The 21,931-nt window shown below is 36.8% G+C and overlaps 1 protein-coding gene across 1 annotated transcript in view; it reads left to right on the forward strand.

Moving 5' to 3' along the window:
- The window catches only part of ADGRV1 (adhesion G protein-coupled receptor V1), a 530,561-nt gene that overhangs the window by 501,560 nt on the left and 7,070 nt on the right, over positions 1-21,931 (forward strand). Inside the window, 2 exon segments of the mRNA XM_036847274.1 lie at positions 15,055-15,246; positions 17,666-17,843. Of these exon segments, the coding sequence (XP_036703169.1) occupies positions 15,055-15,246; positions 17,666-17,843 (370 nt within the window).

Below are 21,931 nucleotides of genomic sequence, written 5' to 3' on the forward strand. Positions count from 1 at the left end.
CACACACACACACACACACACACACACACACACACACACACACACACACACACACACACACACACACACGGTTCAGCTTTTATTGCCTTTCCCGTAACATTCCTTTCATCCCCTCCCACTATAGGTGGTTTTTGTTCCAACTTAATAGCCTATAAAAATTTGTGATGACATACCCTCATACCCCTACTTACTTGGGATCTGAGTCATGGGAGCAGCTGCCAAAGAGATCACCCCAATTTGTCTTCTAGAGTTTCTGGGAAGGTGTAGTAAAGAAATGGCATAGATGGTACAACTATACCCATTTCTTAGTTAAGAGTAAGCCCTTAAGGCATCAATGCTGTTCGTAGTGGGATCCTGGTTTTTCTTGCCCTTATTTTTCAAGGACCCAGATAATACAGATTTGGGGGGGGGACTTCATATATTCACTCACCCACTCAACAAAGATTTATGAAGAACTTGGTCTTCACAGGGTGCTGTGCTGTGCTTATGGCAGTGATGCCCAGGGTGTGGGACGGAGTGTTGGGTTACCTAACCCAGAATGGAGTGGTGGGGTGGCCAAAGAAGCATCTCAGTGTCCTGGAGGAAGCTGATACTTACTTAAAGCCTTAGCCAGGCTAGGGGAGGAGGAGGGAGCAGAGAGAACAGCAAGTCCACAGGGCAAAGCTGAGAAAAAGTGCAGCACATTTGGAAGAATTGAAAGTTCCTGGTGGTTCATTTTGCCCGGAGTGTGGAGTCTGAGGCAGGGAGTGGTGACAGACAGGACCAAACGGCGGAAGGCTTTATTAGCCAAGTTACAAATTGTATACTCTGAAGGTACTGGGAACCACTGAAGCATTAACACTTCCCCACTACCTTCACGTTTTTGTGAAATGACTCAATAAAGAATAAACCGTATCAGTGAAGAAACTGATGCCCATGCCTTAAGGAAGATGGTCAAGACTTGTATTTGTAATCGCACTAAGGCAGAACAGCACCGTGGTTTGTATTCTCTACCAGTTCTGGGAAAGAAGTGGTTCTTAGCCATGTAAAATATTCAACCACCAAGAGCCTGCTTAGCTTTACAGCGTTACGTTATTTCTCGGAACACAACCTTGTGGCGGGCCACCTCAACTGGTAGGAATGTGCTATACAAAGAAAGAAACCAACCAGGTTGAGGATGAGACTAACTTTGTGCAAATCCTTTTAGCATAAAAACAATATCACCTTATATTTATAAAGCAGATTTACAGCTTACCAATATACCTTACATTTCTTTTATCTGAGTCTTATAATAATCCATTGAGGTAAAAGTTATTGATTCCCATTTTATAGATGAAGAAACTGAGGTTCATATAAAATATAGCTCAATATAACAGTATTTAGCAAATAGCAAAGCAATGTATACTAATTATACTAATTAGTATATAATTATACTTATTTACTAATACTACCTATTATACATTAAATTCTAAGATATATGACTTTAAATCCCATTCTCCACAAGAGAATGATTATAACCAGTCAAGAAAATTAAGTTTAAGGCTAGAATAAAATCCTTATTTAGAGTTTTTGTTAAATTATCAGTCGTAAGAATTAAACACTGCGCTTCCTAAAAGAGTAGAAGATAATACATAGTGTTCTTGGACTCCAAATATAAAACAATATAATACCCACTTTGCTGATTGGTATACTTGTTTTGGTCTAAGGAAGAGAAATGCTCTGTTTAAAATGTTCTTTTTTTAAAAAAAAAGAAAAGTTAATTGATTGACTTAAGGTCATGGTCATTAAAAGAAGCACTAACTAAAAAATTTATCTTTTACTACCAGTATAACATATATATAAATTGTGTTCTGAAATATTGGCTATGGAATCAATACATGAAACTAAATCTTTTTTTCCTTTGACTTTCATCACAAGAGATAATACATGCCCACATATGAAACTTACCGACTATCACAAAGTTGAAAAATTCTGTTGTGAAAGAAGTTTGGGAGTGTGGACCTGCATCGTAGGAGGCATTTTAGGCCACAGGACTTAATTAATTTATATGCCTCATATTTTTAACTCTAGTGTAAACTCTTTGAAACAGATACCACATCTTTTATATTATTTTATGAATCACAGAATTTTCCTATACTAGACCCTCAAAAACTTTTCAAAGAATAGTATACAACATTATTTTGCTGAAGAAAGATAAAATATTTGGAAGAGTATCCCCAAATTTAGGTAAGGCCAGTCACTGGACCCATCTTCCACTTCACTTATTTCCCCCTCAGGCAGCGATCTGAGATTTAGGAAGCAGAGGAACTCCTGGTGGAGCTCCAAGCGTTGAACCATGAGACTGGGCATGAAATACTCGAGAAAGCACTGAGCCTGTCTGTCCACTGCCTGTGTGGAACCTAAGTGCACTTCTTGGTGGACACTCAGCTATTATGTATTAACTTAATGAATGAATTGAAGATTGTTAGGAGAGAATTTAAATTGCAGACCATCCTTAAGTAAAGAGGGCTGGTTAGAATCTGGATTTTTATTAGGATATACTCAATAGCTCTGCTGTTTCAAATAGGATTTCTTCCACAATGCAGGACCCTTCTTGAGCCCTATCTAGCCCTACTAAATTGCCATATAATTCACTGTCATTGACACTTGAGTGAAAGGGGGTGATGTTAATAAAAATGCTGAGACAGCAGGCTAAACCAGGAATCCCAAGCAAACCGGGACTATCCCAGGCAAACCAAGATCTGAGGTTTCTTCAGCTATCACCCAATTGTAAATCCAACCTTCAGCTCTTTTACCCAAAAAAATGCTTACATATAAAAACGTGTCCTTACATAATTAACAGGTGGGGAAAATAAACCCTCTCTAGAAATTGTAGTTTTAAGAAAGTTCATAGACAAGATAGAGTGGTTATTTCTGAGTGTTAAGATCGGGTATAAATTTGGGGTGCAGGGGGGTTGGCTTCTCTGTATTTTCTTTTCTTCTTCCCCCTTCTGCAATAAATGTTAACAATTGAACTTGGGCTGCTTTAAACTTTTGCTCTTTAAAATTAAAATATCCATACATTTTTAGAGTTTTGTTAGTAAATTAATTATTCCATAGAGCATTCCTAGAGATATCTTAGTGTCCTTGTTTCACTGACTAGAAAATTGCAATAAAAAGATACTAAATGATTTCTCCCTATTAAGTAGCTCATTAATCATCAGAAAAGAGTATTTGAAAATAATAACAAATAATATTTCGATAATATGTAATCTGGTTCTTAATATCTAGGATTATTATTGATTTCTGTTTACGTGCTATATTATCTCAAATCTATAAATGCAAAGATTCCCAGAAGTGTGGTAACTCAGAGTTTTTATCTGTTGGTGAGATGTCTCAGAATTTTCCAGTTTTGCCAGTTATAATAAGAAATCTCTTTCTGTCTCCTCAGTGCATGATTTATAACCTGTGAGTTTCAGTACAGCAAATCATAGGATGTTGAGTTCCAGATTTCTATAAAAGTCTACATGGACTGTATCCTTATTTTGGAATTGACTCATCCAAGAATGTTTCTAAAACAAGGCCATTTAGATCACCTTTGGTATTTGATTAACCATGTTATGATGAAACGAATAATTTCTTAAAACCTTACTAGATTTTTTTCCTTTCAAAAGCAATATAAAAGATGTAGAAGCCCAGTAGTTATATGTCATTGGCTGACTGTCCGCCTTCAGCAACCTGTGGGACAGGAATAAGTCAAAAGTACAAAAATTGGGCATCTCCCAAAGGGGCCTTGGTATCAGAGTTGACTTAATATTGGCAGGCAGGCACACCCATCGTAGAAAATGTGAAATATTCAATGTTCATTGAGTATCTTCAGATGGAATGCCTGAAGTTTGTAGTTTAAAGGAATTAAACTCTGTGCTGTATAGTCTTTTGCTCTAAGAATAATAATGAATGAAGTAGATGAGGTGGAAGGAGGAAAACCCCCCCATCCAGTGTCAGCATGTAGTTATCAAACTGGCCGATCTCATGTCGTGCGTCAGATCATTCCGTAGCCTAAGGGTACGTTTTTCTTGACAACTCTGTGTATTATGTATTTCAGTCTCTTCTCATTGCTCTCTGGATGGGGGTGACAATAGACTGCAATATATAATATATAGTGCTATCAAGGAAAAGCTACCCTTAGGTTAGGGAGTGATCTGGTTGTGTTTTTCCCAAAGATATCAGTTACATCTGCAGTGAAGAAATGCCTCCTTTCGCTTCTTCTTAATGTCTGTTTGTGCAGATGTGGACCACCTCACTCTCCTGGAACAGAGTCTTCTCTTGGGGTCCCTGATATAGTGAACTGTGGCTGTTCTCTCATCTGACCTGCCTGACCAGTCGGTCGTTCCTTGTTTACTTCACTTGTTCCTCTTCCTGTTCGTGTTCTCCAGCTGTGCCGAATCCTGAGCACTCAGCATTTTCCTCTACACAGTGTCTTCCTTAAAAAAATCATATACCATATGGCTTCAGCTTTTACCACTGCACAGCTATTTGCACACTTATGTCTCTAACCTTGCCTTTTCTCCTGATCTCCTGTCTAGTACTTACAGTAATCTTATTTTCACTTCAGCATGGATGGTATGTAATTTAGTTTCCACAGCAAAATGATCCCTTCTCCTCTCTTATTTTTATTGGCACTGGGTCATTTAATTTTCCCTTTTCGTCATCACCAACATTATTCTTTGGTCTCCTATCACTGCACAAACAATTAAGATTAATCCATAGAGTTGTTAACAGATATCTGAATGCTAAATTTTTAAGGCCTTTAGAAAAGGCAATTTAAAGGGTGCTGACCAAAACTATGTTAAAAAGTTCTTACAGGGTTAAGAATGGTTTTTTCATTTATAAATGCTGGAAAAAATAGAAAGGAGAGTGATATTTTGTGACATGTGAAAATTGTATGAAATTCAAATTTCAGTGTAGTTTCGACAGAGACCATATGCCTTGCAAGTCTAAAATATTTACTATGTGACTCCCTTCAAGAAAAATGTTTGCTGACCCTTGGTTTAAAAGATTAGTGTTCACTTTATTAAAACAACAAATTCAAAACTCTAGTGTGTTCTTCAGCTTTTAAAAAAAAACAGGTGGTTACACACTCATGAAACCACAGTCAAGATACAGGACATTTCCATCACCCCCAAAAGATTCCCCAGGCCCCCTTGCAGAACATCCCTCCCTTTGCTTCCATAGCCAGGCAACTACTAATCTGCTTTCTGTCACTGTATATGAATTTGTAGTTTCTAGAACTTTGTATAAATAGAATCATACAGTGGGTACTCCTTTATGTCTGGCTTTTTTTACCCAGCATACTGAGTTTGAGATTCATTCATGTTGTTATGTGTATCAGTAGTTTGTCCTTTTTATTATTATTGGGGTTTTTTTTTTTCAGCTTTATTGAGGTATAATTGACAAATGAAATTGTAAGATATTTAAAGAATACATCTTGGTGATTTTCTATAAGTGTACAAATTGGCAGTGGGCCAATTTGTCCCATTACCATAGTTTGTTGGACACACTGCAGACTTTTTACTGTTAGACAAAACTAATAGTAAACTTTTGAATAATCTCTTCTGCATAGGAAAACCACCCCAGAGGACAAGGAAACAACTCACTTTATTTTATTATTGTCATTGTTATTATTATTATTAATATTATCCTACAAACTCTAGGTATTTCCAGTGCCTGTGGCAGAGATTTCTCAGAGTAAACCAAAAATGGTTCAAATTATTTTTTTTTAAGTACTTATAAATATAACAATATTTAAATAAATAGTCATGGTACAATTTGGCATTTTTGTAATTTCAGTTAAAAACATGTTTCACATTCAAAGCTTAATCCAACTTGAATCTCTTCTCCACTTTTTATTAAAACCTTTAAAAAAAATTATCCTCAGATTTCAAACCTCTTCTCCATTATTTAGTTCCATCCCAGTACTGTCATGACCACTTCCAGCCTTCTCTGCCCCTCAATCCTACCACCAACTCAATTTGTACTTCTGAAAATTTTCTTATCTAGGAACTCTCAAAGCAGGGTGTTGGTGGGGTCAGGGGTTTGTGTTGTTGTAACTTAAAAAAAAAAAAAAAAAACTTAATTTTCAGTTCCTTCTATCTTGTCAAAAATAGTCTGGCTCCTGATAAGTAGTATCATGACTGATTAGCACTCCATGCTTTGAAACTTAACAGAAGCATAAAGAACATTGAGAGTCTCTGTGATGAAGTCCTGTAGAACAAGGTTCAAGAGGAAAAGCTGAAGGAAAAGGGACCATTCCATCTGGAGATGAAATTGCTGAGGCATAACCTAATAATTGTCTTTTGATTCATGAGTATTAATCTCGAAAAAGACTGACCAAATGTTTCTCCTGTCCATAAGTGACACACAGAGAAATATGTTCTTAAATTGCAGATAGAAACTTTAGTTGTATAAAAGCAAAAATAACTTGTCTATGCTCTCAATATTTATGATAAAAAAAAAACACATAGAATTGTTGCTCCTAGGACTTACAGTATTTAGAATAGACATCTTTCAAAGCCCCAACCTTGAAAGTGAAGCCCTGCTACCCAGATATTTCAGTCACAGACATGTCTGAAGCCAGCAGACTAAGTTAACTGAACTTCTGTTGACTCTCCTTGTTCTGAATAAATCGTGTCCCTTAAATTAATAAGAAATTTTAGAAGAACTTGACATAACCCATGGTGAACACTAGGTAATTACTGATCCCATCCAAATATTTTTAAGAGCAGTTGGGTGATAATTATTCCCAAAGAGTTCTAAATGTTACAATTGCACTGATAACCAATGGCCATCAAGATGACTCACTTGTTTCCTTTCCCTGTATATTTAATGCACACGTTAGATTGAAGATTCTTATTGTAAATAAGAACATTAACAAAAGCAACTTAAACTGTGAAAAATAAGAGCAGTTCAAAAAATATGAAGCAATGAAAAATGAAATTCCTACTTTTCTCACACCTGAAAAAAATGCACAAATGCATATACTGCATTTGTCTTTTCAGTTCTGTCATTGGCATAACATCCATTGTCTTTGCTGCTAAGTCACTGGTGATGCAAAACAGCAGTAGGTCAGCAGCCCAAGAGCTATGTGAAGCCAAAAACAAGAAATCACAGAAACTTCACAGGGGTGTCTACCAAGGGGAGAACAAAAGCAGAAGCTGTGAAGCCCTGTAAGGAGAAGTAGTCACAAGAAAAAGCAGCAGCAGTATGCAAACCCAGTCCCAGCAGAGAAGGCAGAGACAGCCAGGAAGTCACCTGGGGATTCAGCACCAAACAAGCCTACCACCAGAGGGGCACAGACCCAGAAGAGCAGAGGCCCAGCCAAGAGTGGATGCTTCACTCTCCCATAAGAGAGTTTTGGCACATGTAATGTATAAAACACAAAGACTGAGCCAAAACAAAATTTTATTGAGCAACTACCAAATTACCTAACTATAGTGAGAAAATTAGAGGACTAAAACGAACACTTGCCTGTCCCCACTCCATCGTACTCTCTCCCACTGATGAAACTTAAACACCAGAATTTCTTATTTAACAAATATTTCTTAAGCTCCTCCTGTGTGCCAGGGACCATGCTATAAACTAAAAAGTACAACAATGAGCTAACTGGACATAATCTCTTTCTTTCTAGGAGGTTACAATTTAATGAAAGATATTCTTTTTGTAATCCCAAATTTGTAATTTTTGAGTTGAAAAAAAAAAACCTAATTTTAATGAAGATTTCATTCCTCTAAGTCCTTTATCCTGCATTGTTTTGTGCTCTTTCTTAGGCTATCCAAAAGATAGGTGGTTTTGATTAGGCCATTTGTAGGATTACACTGCCTATTTCTTAACTATTTTTCATAACAGAATTAGCATACACCTGGAGATTTTGAAATTGCACATTTTCCCTGGGTCTCAAAAAACAATATTCCGATTATTTTAATATCTTTGTGCTTCAAAGTTTTAAAAACATAGAAAAGAAAAACAGCATTAATAAACGGTCCCTGTGTCCATGTTCCCTTTATTACTAATATACTGACAAATTTGCTTAGACTTTTTTTTAATCATTATTATTTTTGGAAAAATAAATATTAATTGTAAAGAATTGAAACAAATAATAAAAATATAAAGATTAAAAACTTTTAAAGTCACTTCAAACTTCATAAGTAATCCTCATAACTATTAGGTGACTAATAGTGATGGCCAGGAATTTTCCAAATTTGTTAGTACAAACCACAGATCCAAACAGCTTAGAGAATCCCAAGCAAAGAAAAATATGCCTAGGCATATCATAATCAAACTCTTGAAAATCTGAGTAGGAAATCATGAGGGCAGCTTGGGGATGTGAAGGGAACATTGTATTCAAGAAAATAATGATAAAAATTAATACCATTCTCATCAGAAACTCTGGAAACCAGAAGACAATGGAATGACATCTTTAAAGTACTGTAACAAACGAGAAAACAAAACCTGTTAACCTAGAAATCTACATCTGGTGAAAATATCCCTCTAACAGGAAGGTGCAGTAAAGACATTTTCAGGCAAAAGCTGAAAGAATTATTTTCAAAAAATCTGAGCTTTAAGAAATGCTAAAAAGAACTTATGCAGGTTGAAGGGAAAGGGAAATGATATAAGAAATCCAATTATGTGGAAATTAGTGGAGAACACCAGAAAGAGTAGGTCATTAAATATAAAGGATCATTTAACAAAACATTCCTACTTTATATACATATGTATGTCATTTTGTCTCAAAGACTATTGACTATTTTAAAGTAAAAATAACAACATTAAGTGAACATAATTTCAGGCATCTTTCTAGACATACTAAATATGATTGGATGCCTAATTATAAATAAAATTTAAATAATGTGACCATATTATAGTTGCTATAATATATTGGGTGGGCCAAAAAGTGCCTTCGGTTTTTTAAGTAAAAATAAAAGACACATTTTTCATTTTCACCAAGAACTTTATTGAACAATGTATTCACTCTTTTGTTCCACTACCGTCTGCCATTTTTCAGGCAACTTCATAATTCCAAAACTTTTTATCTTTTTGAGCAAAGAACTGTTCCAGGTGCCTTTTACAGTCTTCCAGGGAATGGAAATTTTTTCCATTAAGAGAATTTTGTAAAGACCAAAATAAATGGAAATCCGAAGGTGCAATGTCTGATGAATACGGCAGATGAATCAGAACTTCCCAGCCAAGTTGTAAGTTTTTGCCTGGTCATCAAAGAAACATGCGGTCTTGTGTTATCCTGATGGAAGATTATGCGTTTTCTGTTGACTAATTCTGGACGCTTTTCGTCAGGTGCCGCTTTCAGTTGGTCTAATTGGGAGCGGTACTTTTTGGAATTAATCATTTGGTTTTCTGGAAGGAGCTCATAATAGAGGACTCCCTTCCAATCCCACCATATACACATCACCTTCTTTGGATGAAGAACAGCCTTTGGTGTGGTTGGTGGTGGTTCACTTCGCTTGCCCCACGATCTCTTCCGTTCCACATTGCTGTACAGTATCCACTTTTCATCGCCCATCACAATTTGTTTTAAAAACGGAATGTTTTCATTACGTTTCAGTACAGAATCGCATGCGGAAATATGGTCAAGAAGGTTTTTTTCGTTTAACTTATGTGGAATCCAAACATCAAAGCGATTCACATAACCAAGCTAGTGCAAATGGTTTTCAGCGCTTGATTTGGATATTTTGAGTATGTCGTCTATCTCCCGTGTGATATAATGTTGATTGTTCTCAATTATTGTTTCGATTTGATCGCTATCAACTTCAACTGGTCTACCCAAACATGGAGCATCGTCCAGCAAGAAATCTCCAGCACGAACTTTGCAAACCACTTTTGACACTTTCAGCACCTTCTCCATACACAGCACAAATCCTTCTGCGTGTTTCAGTTGCGTTTTTACCTTTCTTGAAATAATAAAGCATAATATGTCAAAAATGTTGCGTTTTTTCTTCCGTCTTCAATATTAAAATGGCTACACAAAAATTCACCAATTCTGTTTTCTTTTTTTAAATGCATGCTGATATGACAGCTGTCACATACAGTCTAACACAATTGTCTCAAATGAAGTTAAAGACAACTAAGTGCTACTAGAGCCATCTTATGGAAAAAACCAAATGAACCTTTTGGCCCACCCAATAAAAAATTTAATTTCAATTTATTTGAATTTGTCACAAGAAAAACTAAAATGGAAGAGAAATAATTGTTGAATAGCAAAAAATGCTTCTACACCGCAAAAGATATACTAATCATCACAAGAAAGATAAAGGTCTCTCTTAAGAAAAGAAATTATAAATACAGTAAAGGATTGGAATCACTGTTTTTTATGAGCTAGGTGTTTCAATTTTATAGTGTCAATTGACTACATACTATAAAAGATGATAAAATCATCAATATTCAGAGCTCCTCCCATTTTCACTCTTCCCAACCTTAAGTATTTTTTTGGTTAATATTATACTTTTTACATTGTGTAGACTTAACATTTACATTTGAATCTATAACTGTAATTCTGATAATTTTTTTAAGATTGGTCCTGTATCTAAATGCACAGATGCAGGTCCTTTTACATGATCCTTTTACCATCATCATTACTGAATTCTGTTTTTTCCTTGGTATGGACAATTCATCTCTTTGTTAGTTATATTTTATTATCATGTAGTTTGGGTTGTAAGTTTTTTTCCCCGAGAAAATTTATTAATGCTGCATTCCCAGTATTATTTTTATGTTTGATAATTTCAAATGCTATATTGGCTGGGTATAATAGTCTTGGACCACTTTCTCCCACAGAACTAAGTAGATATTGCTCCATTGTCTTTTTTTTTAAGATTTTTTTTTTTTTGATGTGGACCTTTTTTTTCTTAAGACTTTATTGAGTTTTTTACAATATAGCTTCTCTTTTTTATGTTTTGGTTTTTTGGCCCCAAGGCATGTGGGATCTTAGCTCCCCGACCAGGGACCGAACCAGCACCCACTGCATTGGAAGGCGAAGTCCCAAACACTGGACCACCAGGGAAGTCCCTCCATTGTCATTTAACACTAAAAGTTGATGTAAAGAAGTCTGAAGGCAGCATAAAATTTACCACTTATTAAGAGATTCGTTTTTTTCCCACTGGAATCTCTTAAAGTTTAAAACCTAATAAGGCTATGATGTGGTATTAAAGAATCTGTAGCAAAATTTCCAGAGTACATGGTATTATACTTTCAATCTGCAGATTAAGTTTTTGTTTTGGTTTTTTTTTTCTCCAGGAAACTTTTCTTGTGTTAGTATTATATGTTTTTATTCATCTTCAGTTACATTCATTGGATTCCCTATTTCAAGGATAGCAATTTCCAATTCTTGAGTATTTTTCTTACGGAGTAGCTTCTTTAATTCCTTTAATCTCTCTGGTTTTTTTTTTAGTCTTAATTCATTGGAATTTTATATTAGCAAAATCTCTTCCTTTATTTTCAAATTCTCTGAGTCATGATATGCCTTATCCATAATCAGTTCCAGCTACTGACAGCACAGTTGTTCATCAACTCTCATGGCATCCGTGAGATATATGGTGTCTGTAAAACCAATCCCTCATTGCTTGTAGGTCTCCAGCTTCTTATTCCTCAAATATTTAAGTGCTAATACCACTATCAGATTTATATTTTAATATCTAGACTGATTCAATTCTTTGTGTTTTAATGGCTAGCGAGACACTATCACCAGCATATTTTTATCACATATAATAACTCTTTGCCAGAATCTAAAATAAATATTAGAAATAGAGGCCATGTGGAGTCAATATGTCAGGTTGCTGAACACATTCAAGTCAGGATTGTTGAGAGTTCTTGCTGTGTGGGTGTGTCCGTGCTCACTGTTCTGTCACACTAGCTCCAACTGGCTGTGCATGCAGGCCAGCATTCAGAATGCAGACAAAATAATGAACTAATATTTCACTTTATTTAGAGACAGATAAAATTAAAGGAATGAGCCTGGGCAGCTGTTAAATGGGTTCATTTAATGCATTGGATAGTTTAACCACTTTCCTGTAACCTGAAGAAATTATGGGATGGGAGAGGCAGAGACAAAAAAGACTGCTGCCTAAGACTGTGCCTTTAGTTACAGTTTGATACCTGGTTTTACCCTCCTCTGAGATCTTTTTACAAGTCCTGCGAAGCTTAACTATTCTTAGTTGAGGACTGTATCTTAGTCCTCAGAGGGGATACTCAGATGAGGTCTCCAAATCAGTATGAAGCCCTGAGACTTCATTTCCTTCAGAGATAGGCAGCTTAATCAGCTTCCCATTTTACCCACTTCTCCTCTGCCATCACTTCTCGGGAAAATGTGGCAAATGGCAATGTCGATTCTTTCCCACCTCATACGGAACCAACATAAATTTTTGAGGTAAGCAGCCAAAATCTTCTGTACTTATTTGTTCCTTCAGATGTTAAGAGTATTTATTAACTCCTTTAGATCATTTTGGTCTCGTTTGTGTCTCACTGAACGTTTGCTAATAAGTTTAAATTCCTGAATCAAAAGAAATCCAAGGTTGGCCAATCCAGATACAATCTAACTAAAGACTTTTGAAAGCATTTTTCATCATTGTAGCAGGAGACCCAACAAAATAATCAAAACAGCAATGCACAGAAAGAATTTCCTTCTCTGTAAGCTTTCACTAAATAAGGAAAAGGAAGGACAGATGAATTATATACGTCCTGCTTCTGGAACAGTTAACCTATTATTTTGTAGGATATTGTTGTCTTTGTGAGCAACTTGGGAGTAGCAGCCAATGTTCTATCCTTGCATCTCATTATCTGGCAGTGCACATAGGGGTGGTCTGCAGATTGGATTGAATAATTGAGATTCTAGATTCTCTCTTAAAATTCTTTTACAGAACATCATACAAAGGAGAGCCTGAGATTTAACATACAGCGTTTGGAATAGGGACTTGTTTTCACTCTGAGGTCAGAAACCTCCACAGCTGAGTACTTTGGATAATGAAGGTCCTTTTTCTATATTCGCCCAGCCTGGGCTGGACACAGGCACGTCATACAATCTGCATTTAAACATTATTTTCTTTCCATTTTAACAGTGTTTATGTTTCCTGGCACACATCTAAAAGATTCAAAATATTTACTGTATATGTAAATATGCTTTTAAGGAAAAAAAAAAACATGCAGTTTTCATATGCAAGTTATTTTCAGCAGACAGTTCCTTCTCTGAAACACAAAAGGCTAGATATAAAAACAAACAAGAGAGAAGTGCTGTTTTAACAAATGAATCCTTGGAGATGGATTTTTAGGACTTTTTTTTTTTTTCCTGATCCAGCTTTTACCCTATCACTTAGTAACGCTAAGAGACATCCTGAAATAAATCGGTGACATTCTCACAGTTTTTAAGGCTGACAGTTTAATTTTTTTCCTGTTTTGTCTGTGGCCAATATAATTAGGTCATACCCATGTGAAAAATTACTTGTACAAGAAAAATTTTGGATGTGTATGTGTTTTCAGGAAGATTTGTTTCTGCTAATGTACATGACATCATTTGCACGTGAAACTAATTCACTTACCCTACGTAATTTAGAATATTAATGTTGTTTCCAAAAAACCAAAACGAGCCCAATTAAAAAGGGAATGAATGTTTCTGTTACTAATTTTTTATCATGGTTGGTTAGAGTAATTACATTTTAAAATATTTTTAGCAGGTAAACCACTGATTTTAAAACATATTTGTTAATTACATAGACTGGATGCCAACTGAGGAAGGGGTCATTCCAGTAGAAAGAGGAGAAAGGCCTAATTTATAACAATATTCCAGAAATGGCAACAGAGATCAAATGCTAGCATTCCTACCTTGCAGACTGTCCTCTAATTTCATTTTACATTAAAAGTTAGCTGTAATTCTTGTGCCTTGAGGATTTTCTAATAGACTTTTTACTATTTATACCAGCAGATACAAGTTTTAAGCCCACAATATTATTTGCTTTACTGCTTCTACACTGCCAGAAATATTAGGAGCTATGGGAGAATGCAAACTTAAAAAAAAATGACCATACTTATTTGTGTTTTATGAAGATCTTGACATTAACTCCTTTTCTTCTTTAACAAGCTGAGTGTCTTGCTTTCATTTTTGTGGATTAATTTAAGAATTTTAGTAATTAAGGAGATTCTTATTTGCTTCCAAAACTTAAACACCAGGATTAACAGACACAAAAGGCACAATTTAACATATTTTATTGGCTGAGTGTAAAGGTCAAAATTACCAAGCTTTGTAGAAGCACCATTAGAAGTATACAGTAGATCCCTTGTAGAAATCATGAAGGAAAGCCAGTGTAGGCAGTGTCTGGAACACAACTGCAGAATGTGAGTTGCTCTCTGTGACGGAAGCAGAGCAATTGTCAAGAGTTTGACTAGGTTGCAGAAGAATTTAAAGGGCCTGCAGATGTTTAAGAATGCACAAGATAGCTTTGTCGTTCTCATGTAACGTTTACTGAGAAGCAAGGCATGCTAAATATTAAGCAATCCATACTGAGTCCCTACCCAGCGACTTTATTTCCAACTGAGATAAGTAGGTGAGATATTTAAACAGAATTAGAAGGCTTAATTAGGGCTGCCCTTCCCTGAGTCTCCAAGGTGGCTGGAGCATTACTCACCATTTTGCTAAGAAAAAATAAATGAGACTAAGTGAGATAGGGGGGAAAAGACAGTAATTTTTCAGAAGGCAAGAGGTTTGCCCTCTAAAACAAAATGTACACAGCTAATCAGATATACTTCTGCAATTCTGTTTTCATGTATTCGTCGAGCTAGATTCAGAGTTACTGATGTTCTAACCAAGAAAAAAATGACTTCTAAGTGAGAGAGCAGTTTTCTCAAATGACACTGAAGAACTTTTGTGATATTCAGAAATTTACAGTGGCCTGTTGGTAGACTTCGAACATGTTCTGTCATTCCCAGCTTTGGGTAGCATTTGGAGAACACTAGTAGAAAATCAGCTATGCTTACAATCATGTTTATTCTTTAGCTATGGTAGCAGGACTTCCTTTAACATGCTAGTGTTCTCTTCTTTTGCAGGGACTGTACGTTTTTGTGGTTTATTTCATTCTGCACAACCAGACGTGTTGCCCTATGAAGGCCAGTTATACAGTGGAAATGAATGGGCACCCAGGACCCAGCACAGCCTTTTTCACACCCGGGAGTGGAATGCCTCCTGCTGGAGGGGAGATCAGCAAGTCTACCCAGAATCTGATCAGTGCTATGGAGGAGGTGCCTGCCCTTGCCCTTTCTCCTTCTCTGTCTCTCTCACTCTTTGATATACAACCTTTCCATTTTATGGAGTACAAGTTAAATGGTGCCATGTAACTTTTATATCCTTTTCCTACTGACATTCTCTGATCTCTGGTATTTGCTGTGCTTACCATGGTATCATGTCTGTTATCTGATTCTTCTTCCTCCTCGCTTTGTGAGCTCTATTAACCAGCAGTTTGTACTGGGAAGTCAGAGCTCTTTCTTCAAAAGCTTCCTAATTGGTTACGGCAGTGACTGAATCTGCTTCAGAAATGGTTTTTCAAATACTGTTTCTTCCTGAAAATATTTTCACAGCTCTCTTCCTTTACTCATGCCAATCCACTGCTTCAATCCCAACAAACAAATAAACCTCCCGATGTTCTCCCTCCATGTCATTTTGGGTTCTTGTGTCTAAATCACATTGCCACCAACCTCTCAGTAGTGCCACCCATAGCATTGGTACCACTGCTTGTATTTTGAAACATACCTGAAGACGTTTGTCCAGGAAGAGATGGTAAACAGGTCCCTGACAATTTCTGCAGTGCCTGAGATGTGCTTGCCTTCCATTCCTTACATAGCCCATGTTAGTGTCTCTGTATTAAAGAGCCAAGGGGGACAGTATTTGTGTTTGCATCCTGAAAAATGGCAGGAAATCAAAGTGCATATGTCTGAAAAGAAAACAGTTTATAGATAGTTAAGTAGGTAAATAGATAATCTACCTGCTCAGTGATATTTTTTTGTCTTCCATGTTAATTTAGAAAGTAATTTTATTCATGTCAGGTGAAAATTAAGGTAAGTGATCACAAATAAAGTACCATATTTAAAAATCTTGATATGTGTTTAGTACCCTAAAATGTTCAGCGATCTAGTACCATTTCTATATCCCGTAAGCTCTTAGAACTGAATTATTTTCGCATCCCAGGTGGTAACAATAGAAACGGATATTTTTAAGATCAGCAGTGTGGGAGTAAATCTTTTAAAAAATGGTTTTTGTCTCTTTACTTGGCTACCCAGTTTAGCATTTGTCTAGATCGGGACTGTACATTAACCATTAGCCATGTGTGTCTGTTTAAATTTAAACTAGCCACAATTACTGAGAAGCAAGGCGTGCTAAATATTAAGCAATCCATACTGAGTCCCTACCCAGCGATTTTATTTCCAACTGAGATAAGTAGGTGAGATATTTAAACAGAGACAGATAAATATTATATTTATTATAATATATATAATATTATATTATATAATTAATATATTAATTAATATATTATATTATATTATTTTATATTTATATATTTATATATATATATATATATATATATATATATATATATATATATATATATATATATAACGTTTAAAATTCACTTCATCAGTCACCCTGGCCACGTTCTAGTGCTCCATAGCCACACGTATCTGGTAGCTGCCATAATGGAGAACAAATATCTAAAACATTTGTGGCATCGCAGTGCTATACTGAACTGTACTGAACCATCACTGTGTTGAACAGTGCTGTTCCAGATGTCCCGCTTCTTCGTGAGATCTTTTAAGGTTTCATGTTCTCTCAGATTTATTTCTCCAGCCCTCAAATCACTTTTCTCAGTGCGAGGCATCCCCGCGGTGTCTCAGAGAACCTTATATTGGGAGGCAGCAGCTGTGACAGTTCAGTTCCTGGCCTGAGCCACTACTTGAATGTTCACTGGGGGTGGAGCGCAGTGGTATACCCTGAAGTGTGCTCTGCATTCCTCAGCGGCTTACAATTGGCCTGGATCCAGCTGTCAAGGAGGGGCTGGCAGAGACATTCCAGAAAGCCACGCAGAGAAGGGAAAGCATTAGGAAAGGAAGGATTAAGGGGTATTTACCAGTAACCACAAGGGAAGCAAATATATTTACTCATTTCAAGATAGAACTATCTTTTTAATCATTTAATTTTTAAAAAGGAGGACTTTAGCATTCTATCAAAGAGCTTTTCTTTTCAATTCAGTATATCCTCATAAATAGCTACTATACTTAAAATTATATGTTGTATCTTAAAGATTTAGGAGGGTTCTTCTCCAGTTCTTATATTTTTAACAGCTTTCTTTGCACATATTCTATGAAAAAATTTAATGTATTGATTGGGTTAAAAAATAAGTCTCTTCTTCCACGCATGACAGCTTAGAAATCTACAAGTAATCCTCGTAGAGAAATTGTTTAGCATCACGAGATTAGACTGTCTCATGGAGAGACATACTTTTCTAAGGAACAAAGGTAAAATTAAAGTCAATTCTAAACAGTTCAACAGCCCTTTCACTTAGTCTTTGTAATGCGATGCAGAGATAAATAGCTCATATAGATTTCAGGGTAAGTATGTATATACTCATATTATGGTTTCCTTTTCTCCCAACCCCAACCCAAAAAGGTGCCACCTGACTGGGAGAGAGCATCCTTCCGACAAGCCAGCCAGGCCAGCCCCGACGTAAAGCCAAGCCCACAAAATGGCGCCACGTTCCCTTCCTCTGGAGGATATGGCCAGGGGTCACTAATAGCCGATGAGGAGTCGCAGGAGTTTGATGACTTGATATTTGCATTAAAAACTGGTATGTGAACCCACAAACCCCATTGGAAGTAGGCACTCTTGCTATGCTACAATTTCTATCTTCTTCCCATGAAGTTGCAAAAGTACAATCAGTCACCCGTACCACATCCCAATTCTCATGACCCATTCCTAATCCCAGCCGAATTCTAGGATATTTTGTTCTTGGCACCAAATATGAGACAACCTAAAAATAATTGACAATTTACTTTTAAGAAAAAGGCATACTCTAACTAGATGTAAATCTCTCTGCACTGGAATCTTGCTAGAACACCAAGATACTGCTGAGTCATAAGAATCTGGTAGTGATCTCCCTGAGAGAGTTTTGCCTCTGACCTACCAAAGAGAATTTCTTATGGAGTATCTTTGGAGCAGAAACTTGCAAAGGCAACATAATGGGCCTCGTATAGTTCTACAGTTTTCAAAGTGCCATCATATATATAGTATTTCATTGGCTCTTCCTATATGTTCAACTCCACTCAACCTGTGACCCCGATGGAGAGTTGTTTTCAAATCAAATATGCAACTTTTTTCTTTTCTTTTTTCCCTCAGAAAAATGTTGAACTGTCACTGTTAGAAAAAGTTCAGTGAACTTTTTCATTTCTAGATGTACAAACATGCAAGAAGATGTGTCCGTGTTCAGATGAACCTATTGAAATAGTCATTCAAAAGTGCATGCTACTATATATATAGTCCCATGTCAGATCAGTGCTTGGCAGTTGATAAACCTTTTGTAGATGTTGTTGGAGAATGAATGAATGAATTCATTTCATGAATGAGTGAAAGAAAAATGAAACTTAGAGTTTGCTTGGAGGAATAGACATTAGATAAACATGACATAAAGAAGAGTAAAATAAGTAGTGGAAAGAGTTATTAATTATTGAGAATTCAAGGAAATTTTTTTTAAAACCTGCTCAGTTGATTCTTGAAGATATATAGAGCTTAAGTAAGTAAAGAGTGGAAGAAAAGCATTGCAGACTGAGGGAACAGAATTAGCCAAAGCCCAGGGCTGCAGGTGCATGACCTGCTTGGGGAGAAGAAGCATGCAGTGTGGCTGGGATGGAGGGTGAGTAAAGCCAGGCAGCAGGAGAAAAGCCCAGAAAGTAGTTTACCTACATTGTTAATAAGTTACTGTAGTTCCTCAACTGGGTTTCAGCAAGCACCCTCCTTGGGATATTCCTAGACATCCTTGGTGAAACGATCCCCTGACCAAGTATATTTGGGAAACTGCAGAGATTCACAGTTCACTTGAGCATTTTAGCAGCTCTAAAAAGTCCTAAAGTAAAGAAACCCACTTCACTTAATTTAACTTGGGGCTTCCAGGATACATTTAGTGATAGATTCATTTGGGGGAGCAGAAGACTTCCTGATACCCTGCATAATATTAAAATGCTCTTCAGATGCCATGCTAAGGGATGGGATTTTTTTTTTTTTTTTTTTTTTAAGAATTTTTTTTTTTTTTTTTTTTTTAATGTGGGAGTCATTGCACAGAAGTGGTATTTATTTATTATTTTTGGCTGTGTTGGGTCTTCGTTTCTGTGTGAGGGCTTTCTCTAGTTGTGGCAAGCGGGGGCCACTCTTCATCGCGGTGCGCGGACCTCTCACTATCGCGGCCTCTCCTGTTGCGGAGCACAGGCTCCAGACGCGCATGCTCAGTAGTTGTGGCTCACGGGCCTAGCTGCTCTGCGGCATGTGGGATCTTCCCAGACCAGGGCTCGAACCCGTGTCCCCTGCATTAGCAGGCAGATTCTCAACCACTGTGCCACCAGGGAAGCCCAAGGGATGGGATTTTTATAGAACTCAGCCATCAAGGTTTTTGAGGAGAGGCACAACGTGTTCCCACTGGTTTTGAGGCAAAATAACTCTTAGGAAAGTCTGAAGAATAAATTTAGAAGCAAAATCAGAAAGGCTGAGAGGTGTTTACCGTGGTCCCAGGGAATAAGGTTTAGGCCTCAAATCTGGGGAGTGGAAAGAAAAAGGACAAGAAATGCTGAGGAAACACTGAGAGGACAGTCAGCAAAGGCTCATGCTTCTCACCTAGGTGACTGAGGCATCATACATAGAGCATTTGCTTGTTTATTTGTTTTCAAGGGGAAACTGATGAGTTCAGACTTGGATAATTTGATCATTCTGCCTGGTGACTCTTAAATAGTCAGGTTGGGATCTTTGGCGAGGGATCGGGGTTGGAAGTAATGGTCTGAAAGGCATCATGCAGAGATTACATTTGAAGCTATGGGGATGAATAAGTTTAGTCTGGAAGAGTGGAAGCTAAGAGAGGAGAAGAAAAGAAGTGAGGGAGGGAGAGGGAAGAAGGGAAAACACGAGAAAGGAAAAGGAACAAGAAGAACATCTAAGATAATACCTACGTTTAAGCGTAAAAAGAAGAGGGTCCCACAGAGTACACTGTAGCATGGTCAGCACGAAAACTAGAGAGAAGAGTTTCATGAAGGAGGAAGGAACAACTGTATAAAATGCTCATTCGAGCTAGGACTGAAAGGGGGCTTTCAGATTACAAATAGTTCCCAGGGTAGATTATGTCCCCAGCACTGCAATGCAGTCAGTTGATGTTACAGCACTGGAAGCATAAAATGAATTCTTGCAACGTAATTAAATTAGATCTGGGTCCTATATATATATATATATATATATATATAAAACAAGTATTAAATGCATTCCATTCTGGAATGTATGGAATGACTTACTTACTTATAGACTGAGTTTAGCATTCCTTAGAGTTCACTAAACTCTTCAGGAAGTAAATACTTTGAAAGACCACAATCGCAGTCTGTAACACTGGCCCCCTCTATTTTTAGAAAAGGTCCGATAATACTCAAGTACCACCCCCTAGATGCTTTCCATCATGCAATATGGTCAAATCAAAGGAGCAGTTCACCTGCCACTCCATCCACAGTGGAATTCACAATTGATACATAGGCCAGATGTGGACCAACAGGGAGTTTTATTTGACCTTCATTGCACTTTAACAATTTTTTGTGACAAAATTGTAAAATTTAGAGATATCCCGTAAAAATCCAGAATTTCTTTTAAAAAAAAATCTACCAATAGAGTGCTTAAAATCTAACACAACACTGCTTGATTGGAGCTGAGTAATGGCTGCCCCTTTAGACAGGACATGAGCTCTTCAGTTTGTCCAGTGCCCACCAGACCTGTGTCACTGATTTATGTGAGCCTCTCTGGCACCTGTGATGTTTGAGTTCGCAAACCTTGACCTGTCTCAGGTCCACCTTAACTGCGGGCCACTCCAAGTCAACTACTGGGAACAGTGGGACTTCCAAGTCTTTTTCATTTGAACCCCTAAACAACTTTGAAAAGTTATGTTACCCTTTGCATATATCTAAATAAACATCCAAAGGTTTTCATAAGTTTAAATAGAATCAAACAATGTCATTTCTATTGTATTATAAATTTTAGGGTTTAAGGGCCTAAGTACCAGAGCAATTTGATACCCACTGCTATTCATTTTATTTTAAATATATACAAGAAAGCTTTTCTTTTACATTTGGGGATTTTACACTATTCTCTTTTCTCTTTGAACTTGTATTACCATTCTACTCCCGACACAGAATTTTATCCTACGGTAATATATTTTATGTTTGAAATTCATTTAATTGGTATAAAATAGAAGCCCTTGCCCCAAAGCCAGTCATGGACTTGTTTTTCCATTTGAATTTTAACCATATTGAATTCCTTAAAGGAAAAAAAAAAAAAAAAAAAGGACACAAAGGAAAACACTATTGACCTTTTTCATTTTTAAAATAAATTGTCTTTCTATGAGAAATTCACATGTCACTCTAAAAAGAGGACATCATATCTTTCAATTAGTTGTTCTTGAAATGCATCAGCCTCTCCACAGGCAAATGAGACACTCAGTTCTAGACTAGTGATGCCATGGTTATCATTAGTTATTTTAATAGAACTCTGCAATGTATCATCAGTGTCCCCAACCAGGACTTTGGGAGAATGAGAAGAGTCACCCTGGGACAGCGTCCATTTAGGGAAGAGGAGAAGGTAGTGAGCTAACTAGAACAGATTCAGCCCACACAGAGTGTGAGTGCAGGGTGGAGGGGCATG

The sequence above is a fragment of the Balaenoptera musculus genome, chromosome 3 (genome assembly GCF_009873245.2).
Source record: "Balaenoptera musculus isolate JJ_BM4_2016_0621 chromosome 3, mBalMus1.pri.v3, whole genome shotgun sequence".
Taxonomy (NCBI): domain Eukaryota; kingdom Metazoa; phylum Chordata; class Mammalia; order Artiodactyla; family Balaenopteridae; genus Balaenoptera; species Balaenoptera musculus.